The following is a 22,488-nucleotide window of genomic DNA, read 5'->3' on the forward strand; positions in this document are numbered from 1 at the left end:
TTTATCTTTGCCAAACAGGAAACAAAGAGGTTCATTCTCACTCCAGGGGGTTAAGTTTTGTTACAATAATCAGAGACATTAAAAGGGTTTAAATCTTTGGTTCTCTCCCAAATCATGAGAGAAAGAGAATAACTATCCATCGGGGTTGAGCCAAAAGTGTTGCAGTTTAATTTGTAAAGTGTGGCATTCTTTCTAATGCTAAAGGGATAGTTCAAAATACACTCACCTAAAGGATTATTAAGAACACCTGTTCAATTTCTCATTAATGCAATTATCTAATCAACCAATCACATGGCAGTTGCTTCAATGCATTTAGGGGTGTGGTCCTGGTCAAGACAATCTTCTGAACTCCAAACTGAATGTCAGAATGGGAAAGAAAGGTGATTTAAGCAATTTTGAGCGTGGCATGGTTGTTGGTGCCAGACGGGCCGGTCTGAGTATTTCACAATCTGCTCAGTTACTGGGATTTTCACGCACAACCATTTCGAGGGTTTACAAAGAATGGTGTAAAAAGGGAAAAACATCCAGTATGCGGCAGTCCTGTGGGCGAAAATGCCTTGTTGATGCTAGAGGTCAGAGGAGAATGGGCCAACTGATTCAAGCTGATAGAAGAGCAACTTTGACTGAAATAACCACTCGTTACAACCGAGGTATGCAGCAAAGTATTTCTGAAGCCACAACACGCACAACCTTGAGGCGGATGGGCTACAACAGCAGAAGACCCCACCGGGTACCACTCATCTCCACTACAAATAGGAAAAAGAGGCTACAATTTGCAAGAGCTCACCAAAATTGGACCGTTGAAGACTGGAAAAATGTTGCCTGGTCTGATGAGTCTCGATTTCTGTTGAGACATTCAGATGGTAGAGTCAGAATTTGGTGTAAACAGAATGAGAACATGGATCCATCATGCCTTGTTACCACTGTGCAGGCTTGGTGGTGGTGGTGTAATGGTGTGGGGGATGTTTTCTTGGCACACTTTAGGCCCCTTAGTGCCAATTGGGCATCGTTTAAATGCCACGGCCTACCTGAGCATTGTTTCTGACCATGTCCATCCCTTTATGGCCACCATGTACCCATCCTCTGATGGCTACTTCCAGCAGGATAATGCACCATGTCACAAAGCTCGAATCATTTCAAATTGGTTTCTTGAACATGACAATGAGTTCACTGTACTAAAATGGCCCCCACAGTCACCAGATCTCAACCCAATAGAGCATCTTTGGGATGTGGTGGAACGGGAGCTTCGTGCCCTGGATGTGCATCCCACAAATCTCCATCAACTGCAAGTCAAGATGCTATCCTATCAATATGGGCCAACATTTCTAAAGAATGCTTTCAGCACCTTGCTGAATCAATGCCACGTAGAATTAAGGCAGTTCTGAAGGCAAAAGGGGGTCAAAAACAGTATTAGTGTGGTGTTCCTAATAATCCTCTAGGTGAGTGTATATGTTATTGTCTTTCCATGTTTTATGAGGATATTCCATAGAGATTTTTATACTGTACAAACTGTATTTTCTGTCCCCTAACCCTAACTCTACCCCTAAACACAACCCACACAGAAAGCTTTCTGCATTTACCCATTCGGTAACAGTTTATAATAACTGCACACTATTAATCATTAGTTAAGCATTAGTAAACAGTTAATTCAACATTTATAAAGCATTAATAGACATTAATAAGCAGTTTATAAATACAGCTATAAATGCTTTATTCTTGATTTATAAGCATATCTATAATGTGTTTAATAATTGTATTTTCATACTTTATTAATAATCATTTATCATTTCTAAATGAAGTATTACATTATTTACTAACCAGTTATTTATGAGTTGTCGGTGGTTCATAAAAGCACTTAGAAAGTGCAAGTAAATTATTAATAAACTATTTAAATACATTACATTAAAACATATTATTATTATTCAGACATATAGTAGTAGTTAGTGTGTTAATAAATGCGTTATTAACATGTATTTCTACTGTAATTCATGATTAGTTAAGGTAGTTATATAACATTTAGTAGTGGTCAGTTTACTATCTATGTGAGCTCATCTAAAGTGAGGACTATTTATGCCTCGTTAAGCTTTTACAAAGGAGATGTAAAGGCTCAGTAATCTTCTCAACAGAAAAAGGAAACAAACACAAAACAGTGAAACAGAACATAGAAATATTTAAGATGTATGAATGTACATTTAAATAGTTTATTAACCATTTACTTAGACTTTCTAAGTGATCTTATGAATCACTGACAACCCCTAAATAACTGGTTTGTAAATGAACCAATACTTCATTTAGAAATGATAAATTGATCATTAATAAAGTATGAAAATACAATTATTAAACACAATATATATATGCTTATGAATAAAGAATAAAGCATTTATAGCTGTATTTATAAACTACTTATTAATGTATATTAATGCTTTATAAATGATGAATTAACTGTTTATTAATGCTTAGCTAATGATTAATAGTGTGCAGTTATTATAAAGTGTTACCTTACATTCTTTTGTTTTACATTTTACATTCAGAAAAACACAATTTAGTATGATTTATTAGCTGTTTTTCTGATAGGGACCAAAAAATATGTCCCCCCAAGATCAAATAACACTATACATTTTGTTCTATAGTCTTCTAAAGAAATAGGCTTGCTTTAAATTCACATACTTGTGCATTCAAATATGGCACTCTAAATCACATAATGGCAGGGGTGAAAATAATGTTGATTGTTCACAAGAGACATGAAAACCAGTGGCAAACCTGCTGTGATGTAATGCATTGCAATGCATGACAAGAGAGAATTAACCTGTTATTCCTTTTCATTTTAAAACAATGAGTTTGACAGTGTCTGGCAGAGACTTCTCTTACTGTTATTACGTTTTTTTCAAGTTGACTAGTGCCATGCTGGTGTTTCCTAGCCAGTGTTTAGGGCTGGGATACTTGTTTGTTCAAACGATGGAATACGGGAATCAGATAGGGGTGGTAGGAGTGCAGAAAACCTGCAATTTCATGTAGTACCACTACTGATGAAAAAATTACACACTTGACTTTTAAATACTTTTATGAAATACAATTTTAATTAAGTGAAAAACAATAATCATCATAAATAGATTCAGATGTGTAGTTTACATATATTATGGGCAGTTTATGTTGTAAGAGTGTATGTATCAGTTGGTGTATTATTGCATACAGATACATAGACCCACCTCTCCTGTGCAAGCCCCGCCCACTGTGTCACCTGAAGAGGAAGAGGGGGAGTTCTCAGGACATGTGACCCCTAAAGACGAAAGGCTGCTTAGAGGTGAGAGGACACTCTTTAAATAAGATAAACAATTAGCTTTGTTTTGCCTCTTTTGTGAGTGTTCATATTGATTATTTTCTAGATATTAGTACACTACTGGTCAAAAGTTTGGTTTTTGAAAGAAGTCTCTTATGCTCATCAGTATAAACTACAATTCATTATGACATGATCCTTCTAATATGTTGATTTGGCTCTCAACAAATATTTCTTATTATTATCAATATTGAAAACATTGTTTTTGCTGCTTAATATATTTGTGGAAACTGTTATACTACATCATTCACAAGTTTGGAGTAAGAAAGTTTAAAAATTAATACTTTTATTCAGAAAGGACGGAAGACACATTGAAGTGATTAAAAGTGACAGGAAATACATTTATAATGTTACAAAAGATTTCTTTTTCAAATAAATGCTGTTCTTTTGAAATTTCTATATATAAGAATACTTAGTAATACAGGTCCTTCTCAAAAAATTAGCATATTGTGATAAAGTTCATTATTTTCCATAATGTAATGATAAAAATTAAACTTCCATATATTTTAGATTCATTGCACACCAACTGAAATATTTCAGGTCTTTTATTGTTTTAATACTGATGATTTTGGCATACAGCTCATGAAAACCCAAAATTCCTGTCTCAAAAAATTAGCATATTTCATCCGACCAATAAAATAAGTGTTTTTAATACAAATAAAAGAGTCAACCTTCAAATAATTATGTTCAGTTATGCACTCAATAGTCAATACTTGGTCGGGAATCCTTTTGCAGAAATGACTGCTTCAATGCGGCGTGGCATGGAGGCAATCAGCCTGTGGCACTGCTGAGGTGTTATGGAGGCCCAGGATGCTTCGATAGCGGCTTTAAGCTCATTTTTTACTTTTCATCTTTAACTTTCTCTTCACAATATCCCACAGATTCTCTATGGGGTTCAGGTCAGGAGAGTTGGCAGGCCAATTGAGCACAGTAACACCATGGTCAGTAAACCATTTACCAGTGGTTTTGGCACTGTGAGCAGGTGCCAGGTCGTGCTGAAAAATGAAATCTTCATCTCCATAAAGCTTTTCATCAGATGGAAGCATGAAGTGTTCCAAAATCTCCTGATAGCTAGCTGCATTGACCCTGCCCTTGATAAAACACAGTGCACCAACACCAGCAGCTGACATGGCACCCCAGACCATCACTGACTGTGGGTACTTGACACTGGACTTCAGGCATTTTGGCATTTCCTTCTCCCCAGTCTTCCTCCAGACTCTGGCACCTTGATTTCCGAATGACATGCAAAACTGAGCAACAGTCCAGTGCTGCTTCTCTGTAGCCCAGGTCAGGCGCTTCTGCCGCTGTTTCTGGTTCAAAAGTGGCTTGACCTGGGGATTGCGGCACCTGTAGCCCATTTCCTGCACACGCCTGTGCACGGTGGCTTTGGATGTTTCTACTCCAGACTCAGTCCACTGCTTCCGCAGGTCCCCCAAGGTCTGGAATCGGTCCTTCTCCACAATCTTCCTCAGGGTCCGGTCACCTCTTCTTGTTGTGCAGCGTTTTTTGCCACACTTTTTCCTTCCCACAGACTTCCCACTGAGGTGCCTTGATACAGCACTCTGGGAACAGCCTATTTGTTCAGAAATTTCTTTCGGTCTTACCCTCTTGCTTGAGGGTGTCAATGATGGCCTTCTGGACAGCAGTCAGGTCGGCAGTCTTACCAATGATTGCGGTTTTGAGTAATGAAACAGGCTGGGAGTTTTTAAAAGCCTCAGGAATCTTTTGCAGGTGTTTAAAGTTAATTAGTTGATTCAGATGATTAGGTTAATAGCTCTTTTAGAGACCCTTTTCATGATATGCACATTTTTTGAGACAGGAATTTTGGGTTTTCATGAGCTGTATGCCAAAATCATCAGTATTAAAACAATAAAAGACCTGAAATATTTCAGTTGGTGTGCAATGATTTAATTTTTATCATTACATTATGGAAAATAATGAACTTTATCACGATATGCTAATTTTTTGAGAAGGACCTGTATGTATGGCTTCCACAAAAATATTAAGCGGCTCAACTGTTTTAACATTGATAATAATAAGAAACGTTTCTCAAGCACCAAAAATATATTAGAATGATTTCTGAAGGATCATGTGACACTGAAGACTGGCGTAATGATGCTGAAAATTCAACTTTGCCATCACAGGATAATTTACTTTTTAAAATATATTTAAATAGACAGCCCTTGGTGAGCATACGAGACTTGTTTCATACATATTACAAAATCTTCATTCCAAACTTCAGTAATTTATATTAATATTAAAATGGTCTCTATCTGATTATGTAAAATGCTTGTTGTTAATTCTTTCAGGGACTTACCACACAGATGGAACGGGGGAGAGTACAGGGGATGTAAGTGATACACTTAATTTATGAAATTAACACCCGCGGGTAAAAATCAACTGTGTCGGGGAACGCTGTCAAATCAGTAGCCAATTTGATGTGTTACTTATTATGTTTACTCACTTTGCTGGGGAAGTACGTGTAAGCCAAATCTGCGCTGACTAACTCGTGGATCATCATGATATATTACATACAGCGTATTGCGCAGAATCTGTGCATATCTGGCTTACTTAAACATGTAAACACTACGCAACAAATAATGGCGCGCTTGTTCATTTGCATTGAAGCAATAGCAAAGATTAAAAAGCATTTGGTTGACAGAAAAGACATGGGCTGAATCCGAAATCGCCCCCTAAACCCTCAATCACTACTCCCTACGTTAGTTCTCTAATACAATTCACTTGAAGAGGTGAATGAAAACGAGTGAGCGAATTCAGACAGGCGTTGAGCGTACATCGGCTGTACACTCGTTACTGCGGTGCAATGTGGGAAAGAATGAGTGCACTCGATAATGTCCACTATAGTTTCGGACACCACTACAAATGGCTGTCAGCCTTTGTTATTTTTGAACATCCTTAATTTTTTTATGTTCTTTGTACTGTATTCTGTCCACCTAAAATACATTTTTGGTGAAAAGGATGAGGATGAAAGAGGAAGGGAGGAGATGGCTGGATGACAGGATTTTGTTTGAATAAGAAATGAATGTATGAAATCCAAATATATATATATATATATATATATATATATATATATATATATATATATATATATATATATATATATATATATATATATATACTATATATTAGGGATGCCACAATTCTCAATATAATATTGAACCATTCGGTACGATATCCACGGTTCAATACACGCTTGTGAATTGCGGTTTTTCGGTTTTACGTTTGTCAGAAAGTCCGTCCCGGAACGGAAAACAGGCAGCGGTTTCTGACAGACTAATATCATAGTTGCTACTTCCAGCAGACTGATGCAATAGCCAGTTCCAGCTGTTCTCTCCCAGATATCGTTCAATAGTGTGCGTTCATGCAACAAATATCACAACACAACATGATTCCATCATATAACTTTACCTACCATCCTGAGACTGTAAATGGATGTCACTTACTACCTGACAAGTGTTATTAAAGAGAAGTTTGACGAAGATATACTTCTCCCGCGCCTGATTCTCTTACCGGAATCACTGTCCATAATTGTCCGCCTACAGAACTGTAAATTCACAAAGGTTGCCAGAGGTGCTACTCTGCAACAAATTGGTCCTTTGAGCCAGATGTGGCAACAGTAAACAGTATGGAGACAGCAGCTAGCGATGTATCAGAGACAGTGGATAGACCCAAGAGACAAGAGTAAACTGCCTTCCCATCTGGGTGACTATGAGGTTGGCTACACACCTCCTCTGGACCCTCCTCCAACTGCTTCTTCTCGCTGTCACAGCCAACATAAGAGCCAGTCGAGGAAAACGTCCCATAGTAAAGTCAGCTCTCGTTCCAGATCCAGTTGTCATTCCATTGTATCTGGTGTTCAAGCTAAATCTGCACTCACAAGCAGCCAGGCAGCCATAGTGGAGGAGAAAATAAAACAGTGGCAGTACGACGACCTACTTCAACAAATGGAGGAGGACACGCTGGCAGAAGTAGAGTATCAGAGACAACAAACCCAAGCCTAAGAGGCACAACATGCTCAAGAAGAGGCTCTCATGGCAAAGGAGGCCTTATCTAACCAGTTAGAACGACGGCGCAAGCTGAAAAAGGCGGAAGCTGATCTAGAAGTGGCCAAGCTGGTAAGTTCCCTGCTCAGCCAAGACACAAGTTTGACTGATCCAGAGCCTCAAGCATCGTCAGACACCACTGGGCCACCATCACAGTTCCACCAAGCCAGCTCAGCCTACTCACCTGTATTTCAACAGTCTTCTTGCTCCTCATCTTCCATGATGCAGGCCACACAGACAGTTACAGAGGCACAGAGCACATTAAGGGACACACATTAAGGTTCAGTCAACACCCAAGCTACCTTATTTGGCACTACAAGCGACTATGCCTGCACGAGTTCCAGCTCTCACAGCGCAATTGTCTTCATGAGTAGTCACTCAAGTCCAAGGGAGACCAGACATTGCATCTGGGGAGAACATGTCATCTGTCCCACAGCAGCTCAGCCCAGTCTCAATGCCACTACCTCGATTCAACCCAATGCAATCAGCAGTCACCCAATTTGCGATACCACACACAGATAGTGTTTTGATATAACACACAGCCAGTACATCCTGTTGTAACTATTGCGTCAAATTCAAATGTGAACACTCTGTTAGCAAGCCATATAGCCCCACCTATCAGCCAGAATCAGTTTTTTACAGCCCCTCAGCAGCGAGTAACTGTCTCATCTACTGCACCCATCTGCCATCAACCTTATCCACATCCACCTGTTCCCCAAACTGGTTACTTACCTCAACCCGGAACAGAGCTTCTGATGGCAGCAGCCTACAGTATCCCTCGCCCCACACTGCCAGTGTTTGAGAGTGGTACAGAAAGTGACTTTGCTTTGTTGAAACTGGCTTTAGACAATCTATTAAGTCACCATACTCACATCAGCGAGCGAGCAGTACAAATACCAAGTGTTACTGAGCCACCTGAAGTTTGCTAGTGCTCAGCAGTTGGCTAAGGCATATATGCACCACCCACAACTAGACATGTGCCAGTTTTCGGTAATGCGATAAATCGCGGTAATGAATATGCACGATATTGTTATCGCGGCCACTTCAAAATACCGTGAAAAATAATTGATCCGAATGTAGATTTTTAGAACACGCATCAACCGCTTAAAAAAACACTGCATATATGCTGCGCAAAACACGTGCGCACTCTGATGTAAACAATCTCCACATGTTAAGCACTGTGTGCATGCGCGCAGTGCACACTCTAGTCTAATGTAAACAATCCTCACATGGAGAAGAAGCATGGCGGAAGAAGGAACACTGCCGACGATTTATCCCCCTTCTAAAAGCAGGGCTGCCAACTCTCACGCATTCAGCTTGAGACTCACGCAATTGACACTTTTCAAACGCTCTCACGCCACACATCCATTTTCTCATGCAGAGAAAAATCGCGGAGCAAAGAGGACACTAACACCGACAGACTAGACAGAGCAGGTTACTTTTGATATGAAAAAAATATCAGCTCTCAGGTTCTGTCCATTTTATTACGAAATTCAGACAATAAATAGCATTTTGGCGCTTGTAAATGTGACGTGACTGTAGCGCATCATCTGTTACTTCTTATTTAAAGATACAGTACAACTTACCGAAAGGTATATGCCTCATACATCTAGGGTCTTATCTAGGGTCTAGGGTCATATCCCGGCATGGCAGAGACAAATGTAGTAGGCGTGGTGGAAAAGCCATGAAAGCCCGGTCGTGCTGAAGGTGGAGCTACTGGTATCTGAGTGGTGCAGTATCTACCAGTGCCAGCCAACGGGATAGATGAGGGACAAAACTTTGGTGGTGGCAGGGCACCACCTCTGACTTGAGAAATATGATGAGCATGGGTAACTTTAGAGCTGGGGGGAAGCTCAGGAACTAACTCTTGACGGGAGAGGAACTTAGGGATGAATTCAGGAGCGATGACTGCACTGACAGGGAAGGTGAATTTCTCAGTAACTGACTCTGGAATGCCCTCGGGAACATCAAAGGCAGGCCCCTTCTGGGCTACTGAAGTGGATTCTGGAAGGCCCTTGGGTGCTGCATAATTATATTCAGGAGCGTCCTGAGGGACTGACTCGGGAATGCCCTTAGGGGTTGCTGGAAGAGACTCAGGAACATCTTTGTGTGCTGCAGAATCAAATTCAGAAACGCCCTCGGGAGCTGTTAGCACAGATTCAGGAACTCTCCCAGGATCACCCCCAGGGGCTGCTGAAACACCCTCCAGGGCTATTAGAGTTGGTTCTGATGCAGACTTGGGGAAAAACTCTGTTGCCTTGACCACACTGGCAAGGAAAATGGGTGGTTCTGGGACTGAAGAGGACTCCATGGCAGTAACAGCAGACTGCTCCGAAATAGCCTCTAAGGCAGAGACAGCAGGCTGCTCAGGATTGACCTCCATGGACATTACATGTAGAGCGGGCTGTTCTGGGACGACCTCTGTGGGCGTGATATGACTGGCAAGAATGACCTCGGTTGGTAAAACAGGCGAATCAGAAATAGCCACCTTGGTCACGGCAGTGACAAAAGAGAGCTCTGGGGTAACCTCTTTGGCCTTGACAAGCAGTGCAGACAAATCTGGGATGGCCTCTGTGTCTCGGACAGGTAGAAATAATGGTTCTGGGACAGCCACAGTGTTCTTGAGAGGACTTAAAGGGAAGATATGCTGCTCTGGGAGCACAGGTGACTGCAAGACCGCACAAACCTTCCTCTTCCTGTATTTGCAAGTTAGAGATAATGAAGACTCAGTCTCTGGGGATATTGTAACAGATTCAGGCATTAATGGGGGTGGTGCAGTAGATTCGAGAACAAGCTCTGTGGCCCCTGCAGAAAAAATGGTGGGCTCGGGGGCTGGAGCCGACACTCGGCTGGGCTCGGGGGCTGGAGCCGACACTCGGCTGGGCTCGGGGGCTGGAGCCGACACTCGGCTGGGCTCGGGGGCTGGAGCCGACACTCGGCTGGGCTCAGGGGCTGGAGCCGACACTCGGCTGGGCTCGGGGGCTGGAGCCGACACTCGGCTGGGCTCGGGGGCTGGAGCCGACACTCGGCTGGGCTCGGGGGCTGGAGCCGACACTCGGCTGGGCTCGGGGGCTGGAGCCGACACTCGGCTGGGCTCGGGGGCTGGAGCCGACACTCGGCTTTCCTTTTCTGGAACAGACTCTGGAAGAACAGTGGGCTGTAAAACAGTACAAACTTTCCTTTTCCGCTTACAGAGTAGAGACAATGTAGACTCACAAGTCTCTAAGGTTGTTGCAGCAGACTCAGACGCCTCAGGGGGTGCTGCGGAGTACTCGAGAACAAGCTCTGCTGCACAAATGGTGGCCTCTGAGATGGCCTCTGTGACTATGACTGGACTGACAGACTTGACTAAACAGGAAGGAGACACTTCAACAGCTATGAGAGGAAGAGAAGTCTCAGGAACACCTACTGTGTCTTTGATAGGAAAAACTGGCACCTCTGAAAAGGCCATCTTTGGGGGAGCTGTGGCACGTTCGACTGCTCTCTTTCTCCTTAACCTGCGCTTCTCAGTTGGAGTCAGAAAGACTGGGTCTTGACTCAAAGAGGGAGGACTGGTGGGAAAGTCTCTGCGGAAGAGTTCTGGCTGATCTGGTGTTGGCCATTGGCTACGATGTTTAAGATATCTGATGAAGCCCCAAAAATCCAAGATATTAAGCTCCTCCATCTCCCACAGAGGCAAAGGGTCATCAAGGCAGGCATTAAAGATATCCTTAAGTGCTGCATCATTATAATCCAGCCCCACTGCCATAGTCCAAAACATCTGGGCAAAGCCTCCCACTTTAAAACCCTGCTGGCGCAGAGCAGTCAACGCCCGATGGCGTGCCATCCTCTCCCTAGTCGTGGCAGGGGGAAGAATCTGAATGCTCATACTGCTGGGTCCTAAGATGGCTGGATCGTTCTGTCAGGAACCGCTGGAAATAACAGGACCCAAGCGCAGAGATGAGCGGTGAATAGTGATTTATTGACAATAGGATGTGACAATGTGTAACAGTTGCACAGTCCAGAGACAGCCCACAACAGAGGTCCAGACAGGAGACCCGGGCACAGGATTGAGCAGCCCAGTAACCAGCAGTCAGTGCAGTCTCAGGATGGGCAGGACAGGACTCAACTCGAACACACACAGACAAATAATACAGGAGAAACAAGACAAGAGCAAAACACTAAAACATTAGAGAAGTGCAAGGTATGGCAAACACTGTAGTTAAGTAACTGAAAAAACTAAACTCTTACATATAAGAGAGGAAAGCTAACAAAACACTAAAGTAAATAACTAAAGCAAAACTAGTCTACAACAGGAGAAAGCTAGGTATTAAATAAGTGAAAACCCAGGCTAAAACATAAATCAAAGAGAAAAGCAAAGTAACAAACTAACTCTATAAATCTAAGACAGAACCAATCAAAAACTAGAATAGCTCAAGTAAATGAAAGGGAAGTTAGTCTAAGATAACCCAAAGCAAAAGCTGCAAGGATACAAGCTACAGAGAGAGCTTTGGACAATCACACCTAGTTATGCCACGAGAAAGGTCTAGAACATGAACACAAAACAACGATCCAGCAAAGACAAGCAACAAGGAAGCACAATATAAAGGGAGTGGAGCAAACAAGGACCAGGTGAAGACAATTAGTGAATGACAACTAGACAAGGACTAAACGAGGGGGCGTGGTAAGTTGAAACTAGGAGGCAAGACAAAAGGAGCACATGGCCAACATAAACAAAGAGAAAGCCATGTGCTCAAGCACAAAACAAACATGGAAACATTAAACAAAGATACAAGAGTCAAAGCTGCCAAGGCAGAACCCTGACAACCTATTTATTATATTTTTACTTGTGTCATTATATCATTGTTATTATAATGAAAACCACATTATATTTAATTTCTCTCTGTATGTTTACAGCATTATGTGAGATATATTTTTTTCTTGAGAAAAATTAACATGCAGGCGATCTACTGTAGCCTACCAAATATTTATTCAAATGAGTCAATATTGAATCAAGATTGAAATCAAATCCAAGAATTGAATTGAAATCGTGAAAATTGTGTTAAGCAATAATACAAACAGTAGCCTACCAGTCATTGTACATGATGTAAACATTGTAACATGTTGTCACTAAACTTAATAAAATTCTGTTTAGTTACCAAATGTTTTGACAATCACAATTACACATTGTGATGCAAGTTGTTTTTTTTAGATACCCCCAATCCATCCGTTTCTCTTGTGCAAGCAAAATATCGTGATAATACCGTATACCGTGAAAAAAGCTCAATCAATTAATCGCAGCATGAAAATTTGATACCGGCACATGCCAACCCACAACCATACACCGCAGCCTTGCAAGCTTTGCAGGAGAAGTATGGCCAGCCCAGGCAGCTTGTTCAATCAGAATTAGGAGCTATCATGAGTACTCCACCGCTCAGAATGGGTGATACAAATGCCTTCGATTCATTCGCCCTATCTGTGCAATCCCTGGTGGGCATGCTAAGGACGCTGGAGGGACAGTACGGATATGAGCTTATGTGTGGTTCTCACGTGGACCGTCTTCTGGGAAAGATGCCACCCGCTTACCGAGATGGCTTTGTAGAATACTGTTTAACCCTCTGGGGTCTAAGGTGTTTTGGGGGTCCTTGAGATGTTTTGACATACTCTGACATTTGTGCTTTTTTCAGTTGCTTATAAACAAATTACTGGTAAAGGTGTAATTACACTCTATTTCGCACAAACAGGGCTACCATAATATGTTATCAACATGTATGTACATGTTTGTATTTTTGAGAGAATATTGTTTATACGTGGTTATTGAAAAAACTAAAACTTAAAGTTTCTGAAATAAGGCCACAAAACACATACTAAATATGTGTCCACAAGACTTTTGACTAATGGATGTTGTCGCCTAGAGTTTTTCTGAAAATCATCCTGCCTTATCATTCACATAAAACAATAGATTGGTTTAAATTTAAAAATGACACTTTTTGTTTGGAAAGGCAATATGCGCAGGGGTGTGACCTGCTGTGATTCACACCTGAGAAGACAATGGGCCCGCATAATGAGCGCATAATGGGGCTGCATACTAATGACCCTTTCATTCAGGTGTGTCACTGAGCCACAAGAATGCAATGACAATATATATATATATATATATATATATATAGGCCTATATAATACAAAATTGGTTCACAGTTCCAATTATTTATTTATTTTTCAAATTGTGCTTGCAAATTGTATAATATCAAATGTAAACATTTCTAGTAATTGTGCAGTTAATTCTCATACTGTTTTTACAGAAAGTCCTATCCCAAATGTGTCACTAATAAAACACAATACAAATAATTTAAAGAGGAGGCTTATATTGAGCTTTTAAGATTTACCTAAGATTTATTTATATGTAGCCTACATATATTTTTTGCTATTTTAATAAAAAGGTTACAATTACAACAACAATTAAAATTTTAACTATATTTCAAATGTAATCTTTCTTTGTATAAACTAAACTATACATTTTATCATACATATTTCACAGTTGCGGATTAATTAGTTTGAATATAGCCTACAATCGAACAAACACTATAATAACATCTTAGCAAACAAGCTTATTTGATGTGGCAGTATTTTACAGTAAAAACGACATCTTGTCTTTCATATGTAACATATCGTTTTTATGATTAGGACATATAAATGTTAATTTGCAGTTTAATACGTTGCTTATACAAAAATATTTTATTTCAACATATTTCAGTCGATTTTTACTCATCTCAGTATTGCAATATAGTTAGGTAAAAGCTGTTCATTCATTCACACACAAAAATGCGATTCATATTCAAACAGTCTTTTTGTTTACAGACACTAGTTCATATCGCGATTAGAACAAAGCACTTGAAAATAAAGAATGTACCTATTCCTCAGCTGGATCCGTTGCTCCTCCAAATGAAACTACCTGCACTTCTGAGGCAATTTTTTCCAGGATTATTATTAAGATAGTATTATTCTTCACAGCGTCGTAAATATGAGTCTCTTTCGGTGGGTTATCCAGCTGATGTGGGCGTGGATCGCCTCAGAGCATTTGTGTTTGAATAGAGCGCGCGCTCCGTGGGCGTGGTCAAATTAACTTTAATGACCTGAGACGAGAACGACTATCATCTCTCTCTTTTCGTACAGATTACATAAAATGAGAAAATTTGTTTTTTATATAAATTACTTCATTTAAAAGAAGACAATTCAGGCTTCATGCCTGTGTGCCTGTATACCTGTTTGACTGAGTATTTGCAGAGTTACAGTTCATTTTTCGGACGCGTTTCAGAATGGACTTCACTGACAGAGAGAACGCAGAACGCGCATCATGTTTATTTTTCTTTATTAGGTGAAAAGCACAACACTTTGTTTTTATTGTGAGGTTCCACAAAAAAAATACAAACTTAACAGGATCGAATGATGTACAACACTTATTTGTAAGATCAAAATCAACAGAGTAATTTGAGTCTCTTTTGCACTGATAAGGAAAAAAGTGAGCTGGTATCGCCGGCGAGACCGCCGACCCCAGAGGGTTAAGCCATGGTATCCTTCAAACTAGTACGGATAGAACCTACACTCTCCCCGATTTAGCGGCTTGGTTACAAACGAAGTCACAAGCAAAGCGCATCTCAAGTCGGGCTGCTGCTATGTTTCAGTTTGACACAACAAAGTCATCTGTAAAGAGTAAAGGCACTCCATATCCTCGAGAGCGTTCAACACCTGTACTTCTGACATCCAAGAGAGCTGCCAAGCCCTCTGAACGTGCCCAGACTAAAGCCATTTCCAAGCTAAAGCCCTACTGTCCTCATTGCGACAACCAAGATCACTTTCTAAACTCATGTGATAAATTCAAAAGGTTGACCACCACCCAGATCGTCACCTGGATCACAGAGGGTAAACGTTGTTGGAAATGTGGACGGAATCATCCAGTGGACTCCTGTAATCTCAAGCGTCCCTGTAAAGTCTGCAAAGAACTGCACCTGACTGGCCTGCATGACTATATCAGAGATACTTCGAGAGCGGTGCTTATGGTGAGTTTGCCATCCACTCAAATCTATCTCGACAGACCCAACCGCTCACAGAAAGTTATGCTTAAGGTTGTTAAAGTCCTCTTGCACAGTGGTGGCCAAACAATAGAAGCTCATGCTGTTCTAGATGACGGCTCAGAAAGAACAATAGTTCTTCCTCCAGTAATTCAGCAGCTTAGATTGAATGGAGCTCCAGAGGTTCTTTCTCTCCAGACAATCCAACAAGGTCATACCAAACTTGAAGGGTCCACAGTAACCTTGGAGGTTTCTCCCATCCCCAAAGCCACAGAAAGGTATGTCATTCGTGATGCCTTTACTGCCTCTGCTTTAAGCCTTGCTGAACATAATTAACCAGTGGCAGCACTCCAGAAAGCATGTCGCCACCTGAAAGGTCTACCCTTGCAGTCTGTGGCCAAAGTGAAACCCTCACTCCTCATAGGGTCTGATATGCCACACCTCTTGACTCCTATTCAGCCAGTCCGTAGAGGAGCAGAAGGTGGTCCCGTTGCCATATGTACCAAGCGTGGTTGGGTACTGCAAGGCCCAATGTGTCCGATTCAGCAACCCTAAAGCCCAGCAACAATGCCTGCATCTAATGACAGCCCCAACACGTGACGAGTTGTATCAACATGTGGAGCGCTTTTGGCAAATTGACACCTTGCCATACAATGAAAAGCTGATCACAAGATCAAAGCAAGACCAACAATCATACAACCTCTTGTAGTCTGCTACGGTCAGAGTAGAAGTAAATGGTATCCAGCGGTATGCTACCCCGCTACTAAGGCGTACTCCTATCACCAGGCTTTATGCAGGCAAAGAGGCTGGGCTCTCCAGTCTCAGAAACATTGAGAGAAAACTGGGCAAGAATTCTGAGAAAGCTCAAACCTACTGTTCTGAAATTCGAAAGCTTGAATCTGAAGGCTACATTGCCAAGATAACACCAGAGGAGGCAGAAAAGTCCATTAGAGTCGTGGTTCATTCCGCACCACATGGTACATCATAATGGGAAGGACCGAATAGTCTTCACCTGTTCCTTCCAGTACCATGGGCAAAGCTTAAACGAACAACTCCTTCCAGGGCCAACACTGGGGCCATCTTTGCTAGGTGTCATACTGAGATTCAGACAACATGCAGTTGCAGTGAGTGGGGACATCAAAGGCATGTTCCACCAAGTACGTTTATTACCTGGTGACAAGTCTGTGCTGTGATTCATCTGGAGGAACATGGATAGGGAAGCGGACCCAGACATCTATGAGTGGCAGGTACTGCCCTTTGGTACGACCTGCAGTCCGTGCTGCGCCATTTATGTCCTTCAGTTTCATGCCCAGGAACACCCAAGACACCATGGCTGGCTTAGCTGACATTGTGGAGAACTCATTTTACGTCAACAATTGTCTTCACAGTACTCCCGACCAAGGGGAGGCCAGGGCCATAATAGATGGGTTGCGTCAGTCTTTGCTAAAGGGAGGCTTCGAGATCAGACAATGGGCGTGCAATATACCATCAGTTCTCAAACACCTCCCATCGGAAGCCAGATCAGCTAGTAGCGAGTGCTGGTTGTCTCAGAGCAGCACTGACATGCAAGAACCTACTCTCGGTCTACAATGGAATTGCCTCGATGACATCCTCGGGTATAAGAACCGCATAGCAGAGCCTGTTCAGCCCACCATGAGGAATCTGTTCAAGACTTTGGCAAGCCAATTCGACCCACTGGGTTTCATAGTCCCATTCACCACGAGGGCTAAAACTCTTATTCAGGATCTCTGGAAACACAACCTTAGCTGGGATGACCCTATCGAACCTCTACATCTGCGTGAGATATGGTCCAAGTGGGTTGCAGAGCTTTCCAGTATCACCAGACTGCAATTCCCTCGAACTTATGCGCCTGGCGGTGCTGACACTCCTTCCACTGTTCGGGAGCTCCATGTCTTTTGTGACGCTTCGGAGAGGGTATATGGTTCCGTGGCCTACCTTCAGGTCACAGACGACAGTGAGAAAGTCCATGTCACCTTTGTCCTAGCTCGGTCTAGAGTGGCTCCTAGTAAATGTCTATCTATGCCCCGCTTAGAGTTGTGCGCTGCACTTTCTGGAGTTCAGATGGCCAAAGTGATACAGACTGAACTGACCATTCCCATACACCAAGTCATATATTGGGCTGATTCAACTACGGTGCTGCATTGGTTAAAATCAGAATCCTGCCGATACAAGGTCTTTGTGGGGTTTAGAGTAGCAGAGATTCAGATTTTGACAGATGTTACCAGATGGAGGTATGTTGACTCTGCTCGAAACCCAGCTGACCATATCACTAGAGGTCTTACCTTAGATGAAATAGCAGGTCCTCACCAATGGAGATCTGGGCCATCCTTCCTGACTGAACCACAGGATATGTGGCCATTGACACCCAGTACGGAGTCTGCACCTGACCTGAGCGAGATGAGGAAAGCATCCTTTGTTGGAGCAGTCACTGTCATTCCCAGTCCACTGCCTTCAGACCTCAGTCAATTCATAACCTGGAACGAGCTAGTTCAAGCTACTGTCGAGTCCTGTAATGGGGCGGCCAACATCAACGCCTTTGAAGCCTCAATGTATACACAGGCAGAAAAGCTCCTCTTAGCACAGTCACAGCTTGATTCATTCCCGGAGGAATTCAGAGCTTTGAAAGCTGGAAAGCCTATCCCGACAGACAGCCGTTTGAGCTCTCTCGCCCCAGAGTACGACAAAAATACTGGTCTTATCAGAGTGGGTGTACGACTTTGTCGTGTTGAAACCCTGCCTTCTGATATTATTCACCAGATTGTCCTAGATCCTCAACATCAGGTCACAAGGCTACTCATCCAAGACATAGATCAGAAACTCCATCATCCAGGTGCAGAGCGAGTGCTAGCAGAGCTACGTCGTAGATACTGGGTGCTTAGAGGCCGTGAAGCTGTGCGCAGACACCAGCATTCTTGCCAGAATTGCCAGTTTTGGCGCGCCAAGCCACAGAACCCACAGATGGCCGACCTTCCACGCTGTAGGTTACGCCTGTATAAGCCACCATTTTACTCCACTGGTGTAGACTGCTTCGGGCCTTTTCAGGTAAAGATAGGTCGGCGCCAGGAGAAAAGATGGGGAATAGTATATAAGTGCTTGACAACCAGATGTTTACATCTCAATCTTCTGGAGCACCTGGATACTGACGCCTTCCTCCTTTCTTTACGACACTGTATAGCCCGTAGAGGAAAGCCTTTCGAGATTCTATGTGACAATGGCACTAACTTTACTGGAGGCGATCACGAGTTAAAAGACTCCTTTCGTCGAATGGCAGCTGAGCTGCAGGAACAACTGGCTAAACAGCAGATCCAGTTTCGCTATAACCCACCGAGTGCCCCTCACTTTGGAGGGACATGGGAGCGAGATGTGAAATCAATTAAGACTGCCTTATGAGTCATTCTACGGGAACAATCCGTGCCTGAATCTGTTCTGCAGACTTTGCTAGTGGAAGTTGAGGGCATACTCAATTCCAAGCCCCTTGGCTATGTCTCATCGGACATTGCAGACCCTGATCCCGTGACTCCTAACCTGTTACTCATGGGACGTCATGATGCTTCATTACCACAAGTCCTTTACGACTCTGACTAACTCTTGGGGAAACGCAGGTGGAGACACAGTCAGGTATTGGCCGACCAGTTCTGGACCGCTTTCATTCGCTGCTGCTTACCAGAACTACAGGGTAGACAGAAATGGAGATCAGATGGCAAAGAGATGGCAGTGGGACAAGTGGTACTCCTAATTGACCATCAACTCCCACGAGCGCTATGGCCTGTGGGTACAGTGACAGAAACCTACGCAGGGGCTGACGGGAGAATCCGGACAGCCAAAGTTCAAGTCAAAGGCAAGATGTACACACGCCCTGTCGTGAAACTGATTCCACTTCCTCCAATGGGGAATAATGATACAGACCCTCCAGACGGCCTTTCTTAAGAAATACAATTATCCTGACTGATAATTGGGGGCGGCTGTGTCAGAAAGTCCGTCCTGGAACGGAAAACAGGCAGCGGTTTCTGACGGACTAATATCATAGTTGCTACTTCCAGCAGACTGATGCAATAGCCAGTTCCAGCTGTTATCTCCCAGATATCGTTCAATGTTGTGCGTTCATGCAACAAATATCACAACACAACATGATTACATCATATAACTTTACCTACCATCCTGAGACTGTAAATGGATGTCACTTACTGCCTGACAAGTGTTATTAAAGAGAAGTTTGACGAAGATATACTTCTCCCGCGCCTGATTCTCTTACCGGAATCACTGTCCATAATTGTCCGCCTACAGAACTGTAAATTCACAAAGGTTGCCAGAGGTGCTACTCTGCAACAACGTTTAAATTTATCTGCTTTTTTTCTCTCCGAATTGACTGTTTGTTTGTGCCTGTACGAGCGGAGATGAGAAAACTCCTCCCCGCGACGGCCGCGAGTAAGTTAGGGGGCGCGCGCGCGGCTTAACCATCATTCCGAATCCACACTATTAACATGGCGAGCGGCGGTGAAGTGAGGCTACAGTACGAGGAAGCGCCGGCGTCTTTCAAATCCGTGGTGTGGGGACATTTCGGTTTTGCCGTTGACTATAATACCGAGGAAGAAAAAAACGGTAAACAAAAAAATGACTGTGTGCAAGCATTGTTTTACATGTGTAGCCTACTCAAACGGAAACCTCTTTCTTTTTGAAATTGCTGTTTACATTCTGAATGAAGGACACTGTACTGGAGTACTGTTAAGTTTAATTAAGATGGTTTATTTATGTTTACTGAAGTGCAAGTATGTTTATTTGAAATGGTCAATTTATGTTTACCAACCTCACATGTATGTTTATTTTCAAAATTTAGGAATTTATGTGTTCCCCAGTTTGTACATGGGCTACCAGCAGCTGTGAAATGTCAGTGTTAATTTTATATTATACTATACACTAGGAACTAGTGGACTTTTCTTAGCTTTTAAGTAAAATAAAGGAGTATTCCAATAAATCGTTTTTATTTTTTTTCTCCTTAAACTCGTACTGTTCCTATTGGCTAAGCATAGAATAACAAAAAAAACACTCTTATGTGTCAAGCCATCAGAACCGAACCGAACCGAAAACCGTGGTTAAAAAACCGAGGTATGTATTGAACCGTGGGCTAACTGTATTGTTGCATCCCTAATATATATATATATATGTATAAAGCTTATATAAGCTGTGACAGTTAATCTGGTTTATTTATTTTCATTTTCTTTCTTTTTTTGGCTAGTAGAAGTTCTAAATGGCCGGCAACTTAAATATTTAGTAGCCAAATTGGCCGGTGAGTGAAAAAGTTAATTTCAAACCCTGGTTGTAATAGCAAAAAGGATATTTACTTTTGAATACAAGTAATTCTCTTTTATGATGGTTAAAATAATGCAATAATCCTGCATGTTCAAGTACAGTGTTTCCTCTTGAAATGTCTCAGGGTTCAGGCCAGGGACAAAAAGGGGAGCGTGGAGCACCTGGACCTGCAGGCCCCCCCGGACCCCCTGGACCATCTCTTCCACCGAGACACTCAGGTCAGCCTGGACAGAGAGGCCCACAAGGACCAATGGGTCCACCAGGAGGACGAGGCAGAACAGGGAAAGATGGGCAATCTGTATGATTATTTCCTGTATTTTTTCCTGTACGATTATAAGACGTTATTGAATATACACTTTTGCTACTTTTCTTTGTGAGACTAGGATATGATAATGATGTCTAACCTTTTATCTGTAAACATAGTATTATAAAACATTTCATATCCCAGTAGTATACAGCTATGGAGGACCAACTCTACCATATTTAAAAATAAATACAGAAATAAATAAATGCTCAATAAATAAATAAGCATACAATTACAGTGGTGTGAAAAAGTGTTTGCCCCCTTTGTAAATATGATCAGAGATGTCTGTAAAAAATAAATCTGCATTGTTAATCCTTTTGATATTTTATTTAAAAAATTTGAAAAAATCTAACCTTTCATTGAAGTAAAAGAATTGAAAGTTGGGGGAAAATCACATTATGAAATAAATGTTTTTCTCCAAAACACGTTGGGAACAATTATTTGCCCCCTTTTATTAAATACTTTTTGCAACCTCCTTTTTCCAAGATACCAGCTCTGAGTCTTCTCCTATAATGCCTGATGAGTTTAGAGAACACCTGACAAGAGATCAGAGACCATTCCTCCATACAGAATCTCTCCAGATCCTTCAGATTCCCAGATCCATGTTGATGCTTCTTCTCTTCAGTTCAGCCCACTAATTTTCTATGGGTTCAGGTCAGGGACTGGGATGGCCATTGCAGATGCTTGGTTTTGTGCTCAGTGACACATTTTTGTTTTGATTTTGATGCTTGTTTTTGGATCACTGTCCTGTTGGAAGATCCAACCACAGCCCATTATAAGATTTCTAGCAGAGGCTGTCAGGTTTTGATTTTTTATCTATTGGTTTTTGAACGAATCCATGATGCCATATATCTGAACAAGATGTCCAGGACCTCTGGCAGAAAATTAGGCCCACAACATTAAAGATACAGCAGAGTATTTCATTCTACACATGGGGTACTTTTTATCCCTGTGTGCACCAAACCCATCTTAAGTGTTTGCTGCCAAAAAGCTCTTTTTTTTTTTGTTTCATCTGACCATAGAACGTTTGAAAAGTAACTGACACTACAGGAACTTCAAATGGGATGGGTTCTATGGTCAGATGAAACAAAAAAATTAGCTTTTTTGGCAGCAAACACTTAAGATGGGTTAGGTTCATACAGGTATAAAAAGTACCCCATGTGTAGAATGAAATACTCTGCTGTATCTTTAATGTTGTGGGCCTAATTTTCTGCCAGAGGTCCTGGACATCTTGTTCAGATATATGGCATCATGGATTCGTTCAAAAACCAATAGATAAAAAATCAAAACCTGACAGCCTCTGCTAGAAATCTTATAATGGGCTGTGGTTGGATCTTCCAACAGGACAGTGATCCAAAAACAAGCATCAAAATCAAAACAAAAATGTGTCACTGAGCACAAAACCAAGCA

At 42.0% G+C, this 22,488-nt stretch overlaps 1 protein-coding gene across 1 annotated transcript in view; it reads left to right on the top strand.

The window, feature by feature from the left end:
* Window positions 1-22,488, top strand: part of col15a1b (collagen, type XV, alpha 1b) — a 58,804-nt gene that overhangs the window by 9,839 nt on the left and 26,477 nt on the right. The window contains exons 5-7 of the mRNA XM_056235472.1: window positions 3,193-3,301; window positions 5,644-5,684; window positions 20,899-21,072. Coding sequence (XP_056091447.1) covers window positions 3,193-3,301; window positions 5,644-5,684; window positions 20,899-21,072 — 324 coding nt within the window. The remainder of the gene's footprint in view (window positions 1-3,192; window positions 3,302-5,643; window positions 5,685-20,898; window positions 21,073-22,488) is intronic.

The sequence above is a fragment of the Rhinichthys klamathensis genome, unplaced genomic scaffold (genome assembly GCF_029890125.1).
Source record: "Rhinichthys klamathensis goyatoka isolate OS25496 unplaced genomic scaffold, OSU_Roscu_1.1 h1tg000422l_1, whole genome shotgun sequence".
NCBI lineage: Eukaryota > Metazoa > Chordata > Actinopteri > Cypriniformes > Leuciscidae > Rhinichthys > Rhinichthys klamathensis.